At 39.1% G+C, this 19,717-nt stretch overlaps 1 protein-coding gene and 1 long non-coding RNA gene across 4 annotated transcripts in view; one reads left to right on the top strand and one right to left on the bottom strand.

Moving 5' to 3' along the window:
• Positions 1 to 9,786, top strand: part of LOC142602324 (uncharacterized) — a 19,669-nt gene extending 9,883 nt beyond the window's left edge. For 2 of the 3 annotated variants that reach the window (XR_012836025.1, XR_012836023.1), the window contains one exon: positions 9,025 to 9,343. This is a non-coding gene — a long non-coding RNA (uncharacterized LOC142602324). Of the gene's footprint in view, positions 1 to 9,024; positions 9,344 to 9,611 lie in introns of those variants that run through there. The other variant, XR_012836024.1, reaches the window with a different exon arrangement.
• WDR75 (WD repeat domain 75) lies at positions 2,741 to 19,717 on the bottom strand. The gene is made up of 21 exons (XM_075756151.1): positions 19,583 to 19,717; positions 19,280 to 19,409; positions 18,851 to 18,916; positions 18,099 to 18,192; positions 17,236 to 17,360; positions 16,836 to 16,906; positions 16,163 to 16,279; positions 15,492 to 15,580; positions 14,507 to 14,665; positions 14,105 to 14,164; positions 13,902 to 14,017; positions 13,250 to 13,422; positions 12,254 to 12,417; positions 9,914 to 10,097; positions 8,169 to 8,263; positions 7,851 to 7,946; positions 7,087 to 7,256; positions 6,432 to 6,491; positions 5,164 to 5,307; positions 4,992 to 5,083; positions 2,741 to 3,006 (listed from the first exon to the last, which is right to left on the bottom strand). Exons 1-21 carry the CDS (start codon positions 19,666 to 19,668, stop codon positions 2,799 to 2,801), a joined length of 2,499 nt encoding a protein of 832 aa, XP_075612266.1. The 5' UTR covers positions 19,669 to 19,717; the 3' UTR covers positions 2,741 to 2,798.

Below are 19,717 nucleotides of genomic sequence, written 5' to 3'. Positions count from 1 at the left end.
CAGAGGAGTTACAACAATGAAGAAGTTGGAGGGAGGGCTGCAATTGCTGTATTTTTTCAGTCTTTCAGAAGATGTTTTCAAAAAGGTTGGTCAGAATGTGCCTACTAAATGTAGTAAAACTCTAACCAGAAATGTATTTCCTGCTTGAGTAGAAAAAACATACACTCAAAACTACAAAGTGAGGACTCCCTTTGTTATTGTGCAAAGCAAAACAAATTTAGTAAAGACAAAGGTTAGAAAATGTAACTCTAACAACTACATCTTTTCTTGATGAAGATTCCTAACACACTGCTCTACTGCACCAAATCAAATTGCGTCTTTAGATGCTGAATTGCATCTGAATTGTCTCTTGTTCATACCTGGTTATTTTCCAGTAAAGCCCTTCACTTTCACAAGAAATGCAAAGTTTAAAAAAGCCCACACTAACAAATATTGATACTTCCTTCTTACCTTTAAAGCCACACTTGTGTTGCTGACACAATAACACAATACCAGGCTTTGATGCTGCCAGCGTTTTTGAAGCAACGTGCATATACATCACGTTGATACTCAACTTGCACTTGTTTTTCCAGAGCGCTGAACTCTGATGTTATTTACAAAAGAAGACAAAAACCTTTCAGTGTGTCTTTCCTAGTATAGTGCATGTTTTGAGGGGGCTAAAAAACTGATCTGTTTACTAGTCTTTTTCTATTGTCTAAACCTCCAAGTTTTCAAAGGCTGTCATTTGTCAGTCTGACGAATTTGTCACATTTGTCAAAACGTGTCCTAACATGTTTTCCCTATTTGTTCTGTTGAAACTTTTCATTTAGGGAAAAATCTATCGGGTCCAAGGTTCTGAAAAGGCTGTATCAGTTCTAGATCTGTAGATAAGAGGGATGGAAATAAAAATTGCATAATATTTGGGGAGTTGTGATTTTTCTTTTCAGCTACGTATACCAAAGGTTATCTAAACAGCTGTTATAAAGGGAGAAAAATACAAAAGCAAAAAGCTGGCTGTAGTTATGACAGTTACTGTGTTTTCCTCCTCTTCTCCCTGTAAGTTTGAGAGAGAAAAATAAAAGATAAATAAGCTTTCAGGCAAACAATTTTTGAAAAACCTTTACAGGTTTTAAAGTATTTTTGTGTCATACCAAGGCCTATAAACAGTAAACCAAAATGCCTGAAATTATGAAGAACTTTCCTTAAAATTCATAGTAATATTAGTATGTGAGTAATCTATGATAGAAGAAAATGTTGTCACTCCCAGTTGTCATAAATAGTCTGAAGGGCTATGGTATGTAACTTTGGTGTATGAGGAGCTGCAGAAGCCCTTGGCTGCCAAGTAACTAAGTTAACCCTAACTGGTTTAGTCTGAAACTGTAAGTTATGTATTTTTCACATTTATGTCTGATGGAAATATAAACAGCACATAATGTGCTATCACTGGATAGTTCACTCCGAGTTGCATGAAACAAATTCGAAGTAAGGGTCTTTTATGCAAAGCAATGTCTACTGCAGTATTCCTCACGTTCGTGTTTTGACATCCATATGACTGTAAAGTTACAGGACAAAACCAGTGCATTAGTTTTCCCACTTTTCTATAACAATGAATTTTAATTTTTGACTTAGATTCAGCCAGCACTCAAGAGTTATTTTCAATAGTTCTTTTCAGTGCATTGGCTGTTTACAAATGATTGGTGTGTGCCAGAGTACGTGGTCTTTGTCTGCTTTGAAATGAGCACCCTGTCCCTATTCAACTGTGGTTTTATGTGGTACATGTTACTTCATTTACTGCATGTAGATAAGCGTGTAAGGCTTTTTATTTCTGGAAGCTTCTTGCCTGTGGCAATTATACACAAAGATCACACGGTTTTGCTCCTAGCACTGTCCTCGGCTGTCACGAGGACATGCTTGGCAGATCCAAACTGGCAAGCAGGGCTTGCCAAGGTTCAGGGAACAGCCGCATCCGCATAGTGCAGTTGACAGCTCCTGACCTGGCCCTGCAGGAGCTGGGTGGACCCTGAGGCACCCCCTTTCTTTTGCCCCTTACAGAGCCAGCACCCTTTTGGGGGAAGGAGCTGGCCTGGCTAAAAGGCAGCTCTTCCTTTTCTTGGGGATCAAGCACCCTGTGGATGGAGGGTCTGACTGATCTCACCTGGGCTCAGCCTGCCTGTGAGTGGACAGGGGCTACAGGTGTACCTCCACCCTCCCCTCTCACCTGCGCAGGTAAGAGGTGTGTTATAGCAGTACTTGAGTACCAGTGTCTTTTACAGTTTATTTGTCCACTTAAAGCTCACCATAGCAGCCCCAATATACTAAGTACTTCACTGCTAAATTTACAGGTGATACCATTGCTGTGTCATATTCTAGGTAATGCTACAACATTCATCTCCAGCTTTCAGTCTGTGAACTGCTTAATACAGAGGTGAATGATGGTTGACTTGCCAATATGTCAAGGGTTGCAACTGCTTACTACAAACATTTGCATTCACGTTAAAGTGGGAGAAGTAAACCTTCCAGCAAAATCACATAGAGTTGCTTTCTTAAGGATAAATTTCAGTGTTTTCTCTACATGGATGGATGTGATCAATTTTGCCTTTGCTTTACCCACAAGTTAAACCTTTTCTAAGATCACAGAAAATAACTAATAAACCAGGATCAGAACCAGCTTTTCAAAACAGTAACCCCTTCCCTCAGTTCTTTCTTATGGAAGTAAAGGCTGCTAAAATGTATGGCCAAAGGACTTGAAAGAAATTTTTTTTAATATTTAATCCACAAAGCTTTATCTTACAGTATAAAACCCCCCACATGATATCTGTTTAGAAAGCTGATATCCAACTGTAGTCCATTTTCCTTATTTTTCGTAGCTCTTTTTCCTGGGCTTTAGACAGTTTACAAGTCATCTCTCCTAATAATTCCACAGGACTTGTATCTTCTTGTTCCATTTCAGTAACATCTCCTTCCTCATCCGAATCATCCTCTGTTTTTTCGCTTTCCATTTCTACTTCATCAGCAACTTCTTCAGCACTGTATGATGATTGGAAACAACCCAATTAATGAAATTAATGTGTACTTGCACACACTATAGTATCACATACTATAGGAGAGAGGCACGGTATCATGCAAATAACTAAGTAAACATTAGATTTTATTTTTTTATTCTCAGGTACTTACAAATGACTATGCTTTTCTTGCCATCTCAATTATAAGCCATTTTTCAAATAGCTGTCCTCTGTTTTAAGTAAGTTTAAAGTATTTTTCTTTCTCCAAATATAACACATAATCAAAACAGGTAGCTCAGAATTGTGTAAAAAGTTAGAACCTCACACTCCTACAGGATTAGAAACATTGGCTACCCTGGTAGATGAGCCAGTATTCAAGAAGCCATTCTTCTCTTTCAAATCTGAAAAAGGTCACTTGATCTTAGAAATTGCTACAATACCTAGAGTGTTACTAGAAAAAGACAAAAAAAAAGTTGATTGGCTGGTTTTGTTTTGTTTTGGTTTTTTTTTTTTTAAACATTGGGAGGTGCTGAAAGTGCTGCTCCCTTCTGACTTCAAGAGTTAAACTTGTGCTGAAGTAGAAAGCACACTTCCAAAGAATTATATAGAACAGTTACCACTTACAATGTGGTAATTATTAGCATTAATTCAAGTGTCTTGTATAAATATTTTGGATCTCATTAAAAATCATCTGTTTGAATACAAACTATCACTCACAAAACGTAAATGGTGAAACATGTATTATATATTATTATTATTATACTGCCAAGGAAAATAAAGTCATTTAGCATGAGTAAGAAGATTCATCTATACATGGATACATTCTTGTCATTCTTCAAGAGCTCAATCCTACAGCTCTTATATGCAACTTGGAGTGTGCGGCCATACTAATTACCAGTGTCAAAGTACAAGCTCTACATGTGCAAATATTTACACAGGCCACTAAACTCCAAAATTCTTCCATACTGAAAACTACACGCAAGTTTCTGTATACTCCTGGTATTAGATTTCTGCCAGTGTTTTGTTGATGTGGCAAAAAGACTTTTTACTGGTGTTATCCAGTAAGGAAGCTATCAATACCAGCCAACACAGCGTAGCAGAATTGATTATACTGCTGCTGTGGCAGAATACAAAACGCACATGCAAAAACTGCTCAAATTGGTGTTTTTTTTCTGGGCAAACCTTGGCAGTGTAAACCATCCTAAACCATCCTCTCACTGGGCTTTGCAAATTCAGAATGGTAGCTGATACTAAGGACGCATTTTCATCTCTGGCTTGGTAGAGTTTCACGTAACACTTTAAAGAGTTAATTGCTTGCTTTTTTTGTGCAATCTATTGTCATTTACACCAAAGCAAAGATATTAATCTTAATACAAGAGTGCAGTCATAACCCCTGTGACTGCATTCATCTTCTTGACGCACACATCGATCTCAGAGAAACAACCTACAATACATTAAGTACCTATCAAACTACCCTGGGATTAATGCATTGCAAGACAAGTTTAGCTAACTCTGTTCACAATATACAGTCACATTTTGTGGCTTAAATAGGAATCAAATTTGAGTTCTAAACAAGTTGTTAAGATTAAACCTAAGGACTAACTTCTTGGTGTATCTAGAAACCTGAATGAAGAATTATGCAGCAAGTCATCATAATACCAAATAAAGTTGAGAATCTGACATTTATCCAAAAATACCACTAAGAACATTAAAGTCCTGGAATAAAGTTAAATTCATAAAGAACATTTGAGTACCAAAGGCAGCACTTTGTGTATGAGCACATTATGGCAAACAACAGCAACAAAAGACCCAACAGACTAAACAGCCAGTCCCTGTATCTCCCAGAAACTGAATAGTTTTAAAAAAAATCTTGCCACAATAAAGTGTTCTGCTTACTTATGTCAACAGAAGAATGAAGAGCCTTGGAAAACCGCTTTTACACTTTAAACAAAGATGTACATAATTTAAACTAAGTTTAATAACTGAGAAGAGTTCTTCAATTTTTCTTACCTTTTGTTTTCTTTGGAGATGAGCAATGAATTAATAAATATAGGACAGAGGAAGGAAGCAGATGGCAAAACATGTGCTGGAGTGTGCAAAAGCTGAAAAGATAAAACAGCAGCTTTATGAAAGCTTTTGTTTGTCAGTATTTTGTTTGTACACTTACTGTAATTACTCCTACCTCTTTGACAGCAGGTGAATCTTGCTCATGCTTATTATGAACAACTAGTTTTCCAAGGTTTGTACCCTCTTGTGATTGCTGACGTCTGTGCTTTCCCAACAGCAAGCTAAATGGGGTCACAGGAAGACTTTCTTCTACTGCCAGCTTGAAAAAGGTGAAAGTTTTAAGTAGAATTTTAGTGTCATAAATCTAAGTTCTATCTTATTTTGAGTTACCAAAATTCAGAATCAACCTAGGTGACAAAATTCTGCACTCGAATTTAACTCAACTGAGCCATACGGCTCTCTCTACTCATTCTGTGTCAGGCATCCCAAGAGAGTCCTGCACAGAGGTAATAAAACTCTCCAGGATCTGGATTCAAGGACAACACGTTTTACTTGGTTGACGTACCCATTAACTTCCCAACGTGGACATTGGTGCATGTGCCAGAAAAACTAAGTATGGCTTTCAGATTCCACTTATGGCTAAAAGATAATCTGCTGAGTGATTTAATTATGCAACTGGAAGCAAAACATGGCAGCTTCCCTTCTGGCATTTTCCTAGATAAATATACCTTAATCTGAGTACTAAAGTATTCCCCCACCCTCCAAAGAAACTGATTGCTTATGACCACATTCCCATTGGATTTTGTATTAGAAAGATCCTAACTTCTACTTTGACCTATTTTATCTAACCAACCAAATCAATCAAGTGCTACAGGTTTATTCTGTTCAGTGGGTACGAAACGCTTCTTCAACATGAATTCTGTTCAGTGGGTACAAACGCTTCTTCAGAAGGACTGAATTTCTCAGACTACTTCTCCACAGAAGTACATACTGGAATGTACTTTTGAAATTCCTTCTCCCAGATAAGTCACAAGTGACTGACAACTGTTCATCCGCACCAGAAAGCGCAGTTCGGGCTACACTCAAGGTTCCAAGTGTTGAAGAAACCAAGATAAGGCAAAAGCTTATTCAAATATCAAATGGTTTTACTTCATTTGTGTAACCTGAATCCTTTTAGAAAAGTATCATTTTTTTGTTCAGGGGAAATAAGAAAAGGAGGAGCTTACTAATACTTTTTTTTTTTTTTTAAAGGTTTTTACAAACAGCACGTCTGCCAAAAAAGAAGCAAATACAGATTGCTGCCCCTTCAGCTAAGGGCCTAAGACTCCATCTAAAGATCTGACAAGCATTTTCATGACAGAAGGGAATTGGAATCTGACAAACAACTCCAAAAGAATTTTGAGCTGCTCTGTACATCTCTGTCAGAACTTCTGTAACAGGTACCTGTTTGCTTGATGGAGTAAGCCTTTCTTCTAGGGACTTCGTGCTAAGCGTCATTAGCTCCTAAAATACAGGATGATGTAACAGTTATAGTACATGAAACTTGCTTTCCATATTTCCATACCTTGCCTACAGAAGCTTCCAACTGGCCCAAAAGCTTTTGTCAGTCAAGTGGAAGAGGCAAACACATTTCTTCCTCTTTATTTTATAAAGAGACTGAGAGGAAGCGGGAATGGAGCTAGAGGATCTCTATAGACTTTTTGGGAAAACAAACAAAAAACCACCCACCCACATGTTACAGGGAAAATGGAATATCATTAAATATGTGGATAATCAGCAACGATACAGCTTCTTGAGTGAAACAGCATAAGCAATGTTCCCAAATTATCTAGTTTCTTGTACGAATGAGGCAGCAGAAACTATCAGCAGTAGAACACCAGTAAATAATCAATTTTGAACTTAACCTGTTTTGGCGGTTGAAAGCTTTTAATAAAGAAGAAAGCATGGGTTACGCTGCCTTGAAATAATAAAAAAAACCCCAAACCAACAAAAAACCTAAACCTCTTACACTCAACAGCAGAACTCTGAATTTATGTCAATTCACATTCAGGAAAATACTTTTTCCCCCAGGAACCACCTGCCAATCACTATTTCTTACTTGTGTATCCGTAAGAAAAAATAATTGGGATCTTCTTAGCCAAAGGTATTTTTCTGAGCCAATCGTTTCAGGTTCGTCTCTTGGAACAAAGGCAGCGAACTGGATCTTTTCTTTACAAAGGTTTCTCTGGATATAGATTGGCCGCGGCTCATTTGGTTTAAACACAAACACTGGAAAACCAAGAATGTCTTCTCTGTAAATCATGAAATTTTTACCTTTCTGGATAGCTGTCAAAGCCCTGTGTATCACAGCCAGTAAGGGCTGCACAGGATTGCCTTTAAGCACTAGTTTGCAGGAATTATAATTGGATAACCCTACTGCATAGTAGAAGATACCTTTCACAGTATTCCAATCCAGAGAACATACCTGGAAATTAACCCTTCTGTAGAGCCATAGCTCTAGGAAGAGTAACCCTAATTTGTAGTCAAAGCTGTAGAACATAGCTAGTTCAGCAGTTCAACCACAGGTTTGCATTTACAGGAGAGGGTCAAGAACATTCGAGATCCTCACCCAGAGAACGTGGTTAATGCTGTGCTGTATCCTGCACCACAAACTAACTGTTGGAAGAAGAGATGGGGAACCAGCATGCATTACTGACTGCTACTGTCAGACATGGCTCAGCTTTCCACAGGTGCAAACACAGACTCAAGTCTGTCTTACAGCTTTCATGGGGCTGAATTCTAAGAAAACCTCTTCTAGAAATTACGCTTTCACAGTTTTAAATTCCACTGACTATTACTTGTCAAAGAAACCTTTGTACTTACAGCTGGACTCTTTTGAGAGCCACGAAATAGCAGCAATATGTTCGGAAAGGGGATCAGGTTGCAGAACTAAGACGTTGAGGTGGGCACTCCATTCCACTGAAAGGCAAACACAGCAACAGCCAGACGTGAAAAGGCAGCATTCAGTTCTATCACACTACTTTGCCAAATGAAAGGTCAAATGGGAACGACAGGCGGGGCCTTAACCTCTGGAAGAGGCATGCAGCTTCACTTAGAATCAAACTAGAATTATTTTAAGGTTTCACAGGAAATTCAAGTGTTAAACGTTACCACTCCAGCATACATTTAAGCTGATCTTACATGCACAACTGAGCAGGTTCCAGCAACACAGAAAGCCATAATCAGTGGCACCAATAAGGTACTTGGAACATGTTAGTCTCCCAAAGCAGATGTTCCTACAGAGGTAAAAAGTCAAAACAAGTTAATGACCTTCAGATTTCATCTTTGTTTCTCTATGTAGTAATGATTCACAAGTCACAAAAGCATTCATTTAAGATTTAGTTCTGATATTTAAATCAGAAGTTTCTTTTTTGCTTTCACCTGTAGTGGCATGAAACTTCACACACTACCACCAGATAGGTCTGGGAGATTTAAAAGTATGCATAAATCTATAAGGATGACACGTTCCTACAACATTCTCCTTTCAAGGAGTGATTTTAAGCACTTAAGTTACGAACCCATCAGTACTACTAAGTGTTCACATTGGGACTGGAACATAAATTCCATAATTAAAGAATTCCTATTATTGGTCTAAGCATTCTCTATTAAAACACAGCCCTTGGAAGTTATGCAACTAATACAGTCCTAGAGTAATTGATTTCCTTTTAATATAGCATATAGTAAGGGCTACAAAAGAAGCAGCTGCCTGGGAAAAGCTTGCCACTGTGCCAAGCTGTCAAGGGAAGTCTTCTCCATAGATAAAGTAAAAATGTTGCTGACATACCTCCCACAATTTTCCTGCAGACCAGTTTTAGACTCATGTTTCTCAATTTCTAATCTTAGAGGACCAGTATAAATAAATTGGACTTGATCACATGAAAGAAAAGCTTACACGCATACACACAAAAACATGGAAGCAGGAAATCTCTGTATCTTTCTGTGATTCTTTATGTCTTTAAAATATCGTGACCGTGCCATGTTTTGCTTTTCATTTTAGGTGTTTCCTGGAAACGGGTATATGAAGTACCCCTAACATTACTGCAGTTAATGACTTTGAGAAACAAGTTTGAGAAGCAGTTAGAAAAACCTTAGCACTGAGAGAGAATGCCATAGTAGGTTTATAGCATCTTCCTGTTTCAGAAATTGTTTAGATACAGAGATCTGGCACAGATATTAAGTAGATGAACCAACGAGTCACCTATTGCCCTATTTTTCCAAGATTATCATGAAAAAAATGATACTTTACCTGGATCAGAAACTGCTGTATACTTGCACAGTAAGGCTGTTCTATTCTTTGCGTCTCTTATCTCTACCTATGCCATTCCTCATTATCCTTACACAACAGAACAGTATCTAAACCTTCAAGATGCCTTATGACAGCACACAATGAACCATGCTGGGACAGTCTGCCAGGCAAATACGGATTTTCGAACAGAAGTTAGCAAGGATCAAGATACATATTTTACAATGCAGTTAAGGTCAATATGGCTTTATGGTTTATTATTTCTATTTGTATGCATGTGTATGTGAACAAAGCACAAACTTCTTATATTTATACTTTTCCGTACTTTGATTCATCCCTAGAGTAATGGGGAAAAAGAGAACGGCTGTCAACACACTACTGTGTGCCCAGTGATGCAGATTTGAGCATGGGAGGTACAGAACTTTTAAGAAAGAAGATGAAACTGCAAAGCTTGATCTTACTATTTTTAACAGCAAGTTACCAGCCACCTAAAAGCCATTTTACAGTCTTTTTCTATGTGTGAACTTAAGACTGTTAAACTCAATGTTTATATGAACACAGACAAGGTCTTGGACTACTATGAATTGATTCTTTCTGTTCCAAGAGTTCAAGACACATGTAAAAAGCCAGATGAAAATCATACCTTATTTTTCCAGGTGGATGGCAAAACGTACACTTAAGATCCCAAGTAACTGAATCCCATACAGTGACAGTTTCTTCAAAGCTAACAGCAAGCAAAGAGCCATCTTCTGAGAAGCAGCAGTTAGTAGCTTGGTAGTTGTGGTAGCTGCCTACAAAGTCACAGCTCCAGCTCACACGTTGCTGTGCTGCATTGAATAAACAAGGTAGTTAATTCAAGCCTGTACCTGAAGAAAGAATTCAAGTATTAGGGCTGCAAAACAGGCTGATGAGCAGGAGAGCTTTGTTTTAGGAGGCTTACATTTTTAAGGGGTACAGAGAATCTGCCCTGTTCTAGTACAAGAAACATCTAGTAGGTTTTCCATTTGTCCTCAGTTTTGCATCTGAACAGTGAATCCTGAGGCTGATATGGTACAATATTCATGTTTACTCTGCCAATTATGTTAACTGTGCTCTCAAATAGGCAAAAGTCAGATAAAAAAAGATACTGAAGTAGATTCAACATTTAGTGTTTTGAAACATACTGTTCTTTTAAAACTGTAGCAAGAACAAAAGCATTATGAAAAATTTGAACACAGGTTGCATTTGTGTCCAACAAAGCTCATGGTTCATTTACATAAAGTTTGAGGATCATGAAGTGACCCATCAGCACGCTTCCTTGTCTTGCTTAAGCTGCCAGTGCATTCAGGTGGGATACCTTTCCCATTGGTGATAATCACCATAAAAACAAACAGAAGCAAAGCGGTGTACTTACCATATAACATTAAACAAATTCATACAGCATGCTTTTGAAACATACGAGTAGGATGAAGAAAGAAAGGAAAATAAGTTCACCCTATGCTAAGATATCCTTTATATAATGGCTATGAGTTGATGATTAAAAGAACTGCCTGTAAAAAAAGGCAGAAACAATTCACTACTTTAAACTGCACGGCACCATCTAGAGGCACACCGAGAGATCTGCTGCAAATAAAACCATGCCAGAGAATATTCCACATCAAAACTAGTTAAGTTTATTATTATTTGCTGCACAGAAGCCTGCAGCACGTTGAGTCTTTCTACCTGAGCATTCCTACCCTGCCCCACTGGGCAAATACACCACAGGAGTCAGCACTAATTTGTACTTTTACAGATGCCATGAAATAGAACTCTGTATAGTCACTTAAAAACAAACACACACACAAAAAACCCCTGATGAGGCCAGTCTGCAGATACAAAACTACCTTGTTGAAGGAAAAGGGACCCCATTAGGTTTCAGCCTCAGCCCACACTGTCCTCAAGATGGAAGTATCTGCTCATTAAGATATCATCTAGGCTTAGAATCATTTACAATCAGATCCCATTGAGGGAGTTGCTATGAAGTAAATATATGCATAAATCCTAGTAAATGAATACAGGCTTTTGTTTTCCTTCTCATGAGCACCCACTGCTGAGGAACAAACAGCTTGGAAAGAGAAAGTCAATTTGGCAACCTAAGTTTGTCAAATAGAAACCTCAGTAGTTGAAAAGTACTTGTGAACATGTTCTCACCTGCCCATGAACACACAAACGTGTTACTAAACTGCAAGCAGTTCAGCAAGACCACCACCACGTGTATTTGGGAACATGAAAAGATAAGACACCCAAGTGGCAGGAAAGTCCCAGCTCACATAAGTGTGCCTGGCACAGTAATAACATTTAAGTAAAAGGAAATTAAGAAGGGGGAAATCTTTTGTATTTTGGGTAATACACATCCTTCAGATGTTCTGTTTGAAACATATGAACATCAGCATGCATTTTGAGAGGTGAGATTTAGTTACTTAGGTATCTTGGAAGTGGATCCTAAATACCCATTCTAGGACATTCAAATATCTAACGGGAAGGAAGGATGTTCAGAAAAGGAACTGAAGTGGTGGAGCTGCAGAATGGCAAAGTGCTATTATTTTCCACTGTGGCAACTAAACCAGAGTAACACATTGCTGCATCCTGCTCCCTTGAGCAGAAGCCTCAAATAAAAAGACTACCCAGAGGAATGACAAAAATCCATTTTCCCAGCACGGAAAAATCATTACCACAAACAACCCGTTAAACAATCAACGCAGGCTGCCATCCCCTTCTGCAGCAGGCTCGGGAAGGTTTTTGCTATTTCAGGGACCTCCATAATCAATCCATAATATTGCAAGACTATGAGAGAACTCCACCATAGAAGGTGCTCAGGAGAACGCACTACTCTGTGCAACAGCAGAAACGGATAAATGCATGGGACTGGAGAACCCAGTTCTGAAAGGGTGAAGTTAGGGTCAGAATTTCTATAGTATGTTACAAAGTGGGAAGTAAGAGTAAGTTATGTTTTGATCATACTTACCCTCTGGATCAGTATCTTCTACCATCACCCAGACTTTAAACACACAATCTCTGCCAGATGTTACCAATATCAGAGAGTCATCTTCCAATTCATCCATGTCACGAAAGCACATGTCTGTTATGTGGTCCTCGTGGGGCATATTTATTCTAGTATTCAGCTTAAAGCTATAGGAAAAGAAGACAGAAGCTTGCTATTTTATTTCACTTTGAACTTGTGGAAGATTTCAGTTTAAGATGATTCTGGAAAGGGCAGGGAAAAGAGGAATCACAAAATTCTGTCTAATTACATAGGTAAATGGTATCACATTTACAGATTGGATTTCCCTAATCACGTCAATACAGCAACAGAGGTTGTAGCCCAGCCCTGAGAAAGGATTATCACTAAGCAAGCGTCACTCCCAAATACTCAGCCTGAACTCTGGGCAGTCCTTCCAGTATTTAGACAACCAGTCATATAGCTACTACACAGACCAGTTTTATTTTACTTTGTTTCTTCTTTAAGAAAATAATTTATAGGCTTTTTTTTTTTGGTACATAAGAAAACCAGGGAAAGTGTATGAACCAGATGTGTAAGTCAGCTAAAAAAAAAAAAAAAAAATCCACAATAAAGTCAGAATCTTCTGTACCCTAAAAGGACTAATCAATTAATGAGGAATTAGACAGAGGTGGGAAAACAGAACAATCTATAGAACCATTCCGTCAAGTCCATGATTTTTAATACCAAGTACATACGCAAATTTAAGTCCCATGGTTAAAATAGCCTGTCTGATTAATGTAAATAAATTAAACTCAGGGCAATTACTTCCAGTCTGTATTTACTTAAACTTTGTTTGCTGTTTCAAATGCATGTAGCATGCATGATAAACTCTCCCTAGGGTATTCCCTAGAATTTTATTAGTTGATTTGGAAAAACTTTGCAAGACAAAGTATGTGTAAATATTTGTGTGATACTTAAGATAGATTTTGACACCTTGAAGGACAGCTCTATTATCATTACCTTTGTGTTTCTTCATCATAGAACCACAACTTCAGCTGTAACTCAGGGTCACTTACTTCTTCTCTCTCTTCTACTGTTGCTAACCACTTGCCTTGTGCACTAAACGCAACTTTTACCAGGTCAGCTTGGTTTAAACCTGCCTGATGAATGTATTGTCGTTGTACAATATCCAACTGCAAAACAAGACCAAAATTAAATTTCAAATTTCAAGTGTAGATGTAGAGATATCACTTATAAAACCATAGAGAAAGGATGTTCTGAAAGCACAGATTAGAACTGACTGGGCTATGACATAAAAAAAAAATGCAGGGGAAGCGTAATTAAGGCATGTACGTTCCACAATAATGCTAAGCGTAGGAAGGAAGAAAAAATAAGAAGAAAAAAAGCTATTTTAGAGCGATTTTACCTAGAAATGTTTTACATTTAACAGGAACAGCACATTGTTTTGAAGTATTTATTCAACTGTCAACATTCAACTACACTTAACAAGTAGAAGTAGTTTGCGATAAAGCTGAAAACATCTCAGCTTGGACTCCAGCCTTGCAGTGTAGATGTTGGGTTTTTTCCTGTTTGCCATACGAAGTCTTCAAATAAATTCTGATGCATAACTTACTTAATTGAATAAGTTTTAGTACAAGCCTGTCCAACTTACACTGAACAGCTGTTGGTCACTTTGGAGACAATAGAACTGCAAGTGGCCAGGCTCTCCATTCAGGACTAAAGCTTTGGTTCTAGGATCAACCACTAGACCAGTCTTGACATCCGTACCTGGAAACAAAAATAAGATGAGAAATGACCCAAGATAGGAAGTAACATTCTGCCCTCTAAGTGGAGGATAGATTTTACAGCACTTACTTTTGATTAGCCCTTGGATACTTTTGCAAAATCTTAGGTTGCTGTTGATTATTGTAATTCCTGAAAAGAAAAGCAGATAAAGTCTTGCAAAAGGCTTCTGCAATGTAACTGCATCTTGTGGTGGGGAAAAGACCTTAACCAACTGTACTTAATCCTATAAACTTATCTTTTCCCAATTTATGATACCCCTACGTCAAGGTGGAAAGCCAAGTTACAGCAGTCGTCAGGCAAATTCACAGAACTGATGAAAGAGCAAAAGATCACTTCAAGCATCTGTTATTTCAGGTCAATATTGAACTTTTTTGTAGTTATCTAGTTAATTAATCTGAAATTAACAAAGAGTTCATACAGATTTGCATTCCATTTTGCATTAAGTGATACTGAAAATATGTTTTGGCTTACTGTTGTCTGTATGCAAGGTGCAACAGAGCGCACCATCAGATGACATGGAGATGTACTCAATAGCAGATCCCAAACGAGGAAGGAAATCCTTCTGACGGTCTGATTCATTGTGCCACAGAACTAGAACAGACTCAACTCCACCACTCAGCAAGCTGGTTCCTTTTCCAGTAATAAAAATGCAGTTATAAGTTTTGGTTAAAAAAAAAAACCAAAAATCATCAGCATATGTGTTTGCAATGACAGACAGACAAACAAACATTTCTCAAAAACCTTTCTTAAACCATCACATACAAAGCAATTATTCCTCATATCTAGCTTGGGCAATACACATAGATATACTTCTCATTATCCCATGTTATATTGCTAGAGAAACCTGCATTAAGTAGCAAGAATTTGTGCCTACAGCAAAATTTAAACAATGCTTTGGGAGTAGTAGATTCCATTACTTTCTGAATCAGCGAGTATTTGTGTTAGAATATAGCTGAACTGTTCTTCTAGGAGAAGTACTTTGCAGTAAGAAATATCCTAAGGAGAATAGTTCAGATCACACAATTCAGATAAAAGTTAACTGTGTTTTTGCCACTAAGTTTAAGCTTGGACGAGACTGGCTTATTTTATTTGGATGCAAGTAAAACTCTGGCAAGAACTCATCAGTATTTCTGATGAAGGGGGCTGGGGGAAAAAAAAAAAAGAAAAAAAGAAAGAGGTAAAAGGAGGGGTTAGATTTTACATTCTACCACAGAAGGTAGATATTTGACATTATGAATGCCAATCAAAATATATTAAAAAGTAACAACTGCTTCCATTTTTATTTCAGATCCTTCCTGGACATTTTTAAAATTCTATAAATTAATTTATTTGTAAGTGGACAAACTCAAACTTCTATTGATTTTTCCCTCTCTGCTGCAACTGTTTGCCTTTGAAAGGTTTGTTTGGGTTTTTTGGGGGGAAGGGAGGAGGGTTGTGTTTTGGTTTTTTTACTCACCCTCCATAGAAAAAGCTAGATCCATGACAGTGTCATGATGCCAGTGCAGTGTGGAAAATGTGTACTCTTTCTTGTGGCAGAAATTCCTCCTATGTGGGGTAGAATAGAACAGTTTTTTAAGTGTATCATCAACAACAGAGCAAACGAAAGGAAATACTGAATTTAATCCAAGTATCCTCTCCTCTAACTTCCAGACTACATTTTTTTGCATGCTCAAGTGATGCAAAGGAAGGGAAGGAACCATGCCAGCAGGTCTTCAGAGCGTTCCTGGTGCACACCGCACATCGTAGACACGTTCTGAGCAACTCGATGCTGCAGAGCAACTTGGCCAGCATACTGTTCTGAACCACGCAGTTCCACTAGCATGCTCTCCCTAGGACTCTATTTGCCCATAAAGAGTTATTTCAGCAGCTCCTGCGTTATTTTTTCAAATAGAGTTTAGATTGCAGAGCACAGCTTAACAGGAACATTTTCCCATTTTACATTAAACTGAAGCTGTACCCTGAAGTCAATGTCAGTACTGCAGGTGCACAAGGCTTGCCATTCTTTGCTCATTGTGACTTCTGAAAATGGGAAAGCTAAGGACGAATTAGACTGCTTTGCTCAGGTTTTATTGAAGTCCTATTCCTATTCAGTTTATGGGGCACACAGATGTATCAAAACGTGCGTACCAGAGGCGAATCTTTCCATCAGCATGGCCAGTTGCAATACAGTCCTCTGTGGGATGGCACGCTATGCAAGTGAAGTGATTGTTTCCACTTTTTGTCTTCATTGTACTCACAGAAAACCTTCAAGAGTTAAGAAGGTAACTTTGTTTAAAAAAACAAAAAACAATTCATATAACTAAAGCTTCAAAAGGATCAGCTAATGCACATAAAAATAATTCTGAGCAGCAGAATTCAACATCTCCAACTTGTTATAGTTACATGCACCCTCCAAAAGAAGAGCAACAGATTTAATTTTCTCTTTTATTTCATTAGTTCTTTGCCTTCAATTGAGCTGAAAGATTTTTCCTTCCTTCTCTCTCTCCTTTCACGCTTCCTCCCCCACCCGTTTTGGCCCCGACCAAACTACGTCACTCATTTCGGTTGAGCATCAGCCTAAGCATCTACCTGAAAAAAATAACATGCCTGAGCTGAAAACATAAGCTACCGATGCCACTGCAGCACCCTGCTGTCTGCCTCTACGGGAAACTTCTTAGATATTGGCTACATCCTCTCCAGCATAAAACAGAATGGTTGCTGACACATATAAAAAAAAAAAACCCACATGTGCACACATCACAAGTTAACAAACATTTATGGTGTATCAGACTGAATCAATACCTGACATTTTCATTCTTACCTGTTCAACTGTTTCTGTTTAAAAAAATAAACTTGAAGATTAACCTCCTTCACTGATGCCACATATTCACCCTGTTATATTAAAACAACAACTTAGGACATACGAATTACGTTCTTGCACATGAAAGAAAAAAAAATCATGTTCACAACAAAGTACTTAAAATTGAAGATAAGGTGATGTTAAGTAAATGTTTTCCTATTGTAAGTGCTGTTTCTTTTATTTTAATAAAAGAAAGCATAGGTCTTACACAGATTCTTGTAATTTCAATTCTAATTCAGTGCTGCTGTCCTTGTATAAAAGCATAAACAGCATACAGTTCATTTGAGAGTGGGAAAAAACCCTAACCAACACCCAACAGAAGAAAAAAAAAAGACCAAAACCAAACAAAAGGTGCATATACTTCTCTTCCAAATGCAATATGCTTTGGTGATGCATCCACGCCATCCAAGACCACCGACAACTCGCTGGCTTCCAAATCTTGGCCTGCTGCTTTTGTCAGCTTAACTGAGACCAGCTGGAACGTATCTGACCAAAGGAAATCCATTATCAGAAGGCTTTTATGAACAAGTTTATGTACACCCCTTACAAGGGCGATTTACAACCCTTCTACCTTAAACCTAACCTGTTAGTACCTTCCAATATTTGTTTTGAGTTTGAAAATGTTTGTAGTAACTTTCAAAAAATACTTGTTTCAGATATTTTGATTCAAACAATAGTACCGAAGCTTGAAAACTAGGTAGTGGATATCAGTGCAGCTGTAAGCAGAAACCAAGCAAAGCTGCATAATATTTGTTCTTGCTCTGAAGTGACATTTGTAACAGTATAGTAAGAGTAAGGTCAAGCTATATTTCAGACAAAATTCTAGGGAAAAACATCTAGACATGCTGTTAAATAGGAGAAGTCTACTTATGTTAATGCTGCTTAAAGTGGAAGAGCAGTCTCAAGTACTGTAGCACACCCTATATCACGCCAAGCACTGCTTAAAGATTTATTGCATCTACAACATCAGATACACGCAGTATGTGCTTCAAAAGTGAAGACAGATACTCTTCTAGACAAATATTAAAAAAAAAAGATGTCACAGAATGAAAACAGAAAAAAAGGGTATAAAATGCAGGACTACAGACATCTGTCATAGGTTTAAGAAATATTTTCAAAATTAAAACATTCCAGCACATTGTTGCAGCATACCATTCACTGACATGACAGTAGCTTAGACACAGAATGACACAGATAACAAGGATGATGCTTATCATACGGTACCTCTTTCACCACTCTTTGGAATTACAACAAACACCGAGTCCTCAGAACTAGCAAGTGCATACAGTGCCAGAAGTTTGGATCCTACAGTGAAAGTCTGAAAAAAAAAAAAAAAGGAGGTCAACAATTACTACACTTTTCAGTTTTCAAGAGTGAATAATGCTAAGTTTTTACAGTAAGGAAAACACGTGTGCTTTAAAGAAACCTTGATGTATTAATTAAAATTCTCAATTCTAAGACAAATAAAAAGACCTTTATTCTATCAAGGACTAACACAAATGTTAAAGGAGTACTGATAAAATATGAGGCATCAGATATACTGAAAAACCTGGAGGAACCTTACCCCTAATACAAAACAGAAGGCCCACCTACAGGGAAGTGCCTCTATTTAGCAAAAAATGGCAGCAACAGGGCAGTTAGCAGCCCACATTTTCAAGCCATCACGTCGATTCCTGTTAGCATATCCCACTCCAAGAGCTACACCGGACTCTGAAGTGCAGCAAGTAGCAAAGTCAGTCTGTCAGTACACGTCCCATCTTTTTCCCAAAACAATCTGCATCACCACGAATTTCACACCAATTGCCACATTCTGCTAGTGCCGCAAACAGACGGTTTTCAGGCTGCGTTAATGGCAGAACGACACATCTCAGGGTGATTTGTGCACACTTGCAGTAAGAGCTGCAGAAATCCTTATTCTACTATCAATGGGTCAAGAATAATTTGGACATGTGCTCAACAGGAATAACTCAACATACTTTAATGGGAATCCCATCCATGAAGTCCCACAGCTTAATGCTGCCATCAAGAGAGGAAGAATATAGCTGAGGAAAATAAAATAAAATATGTAAGTTAAAGGAATATACCAAAGTCAGTTTTTACATAAAAGCACAGCTTGACAGTTGAAGGACTGATCAGTGGAACTGCCATTCCGAGCAGCTGAATCATCAAAAATACAGGACGCAGACCAGCTCTGGGCTGCTTCACAATTTTTTCTGGTGGAAAACAGATACAACATTTACCACTCCGGGCAGATTCCAGACAAACATTAGCCCAACAATGCTACAACCGCTTCCAGGCCGTTCTCCAATTCCAGCCAGCCCCCAGCACCCGCGGAGGCACACAAGCCGGGCCGCGGGGGCAGGGGCGCCCCCGGCACCCCCAGAGCCAGACCTTCCCCCCCGGACCTGCATGTGGTTGTGGGGGTTGAGCTGGATGCCCGTCACCAGGTCGGCGTGGCCCCCCATCACCCGCAGGGTCTCCTCGGTGGCCACGCTGTACATCTTCACGAAGTCGCCGGAGGCGCACAGCAGGTACCTGGCGGGGCAGGAGGAAAGCCGTTACCCCGCCGCCCGCGGGAGAGGGGCCCGACCAGCCCCGGGAGCGACAGGCCGCGGTGACGGCGGCCGGCAGCCGCCCCCGCTGCGGAGCTTCCCCCCCCCCCCCGCCCCAGCCCAAAGGCGGGGCGCCCGGGCCCCAGCCCCCCTTACTTGGAGTCGGCGGAGAAGACGGCCCTGGCGCCGTGGAGGCTGCTGCCCCCGCATCGCACCACGCGGAGCGTCGCCGGCGCCACCATCTTCCCCCGGCGGAACCCCCGACCTTTCACCCCTGCCCCGGGGAGCGCG

This window comes from Balearica regulorum, chromosome 6 (assembly GCF_011004875.1).
Source record: "Balearica regulorum gibbericeps isolate bBalReg1 chromosome 6, bBalReg1.pri, whole genome shotgun sequence".
Lineage (NCBI taxonomy): Eukaryota > Metazoa > Chordata > Aves > Gruiformes > Gruidae > Balearica > Balearica regulorum.
This window is presented reverse-complemented; position numbering and strand designations above follow the sequence as displayed.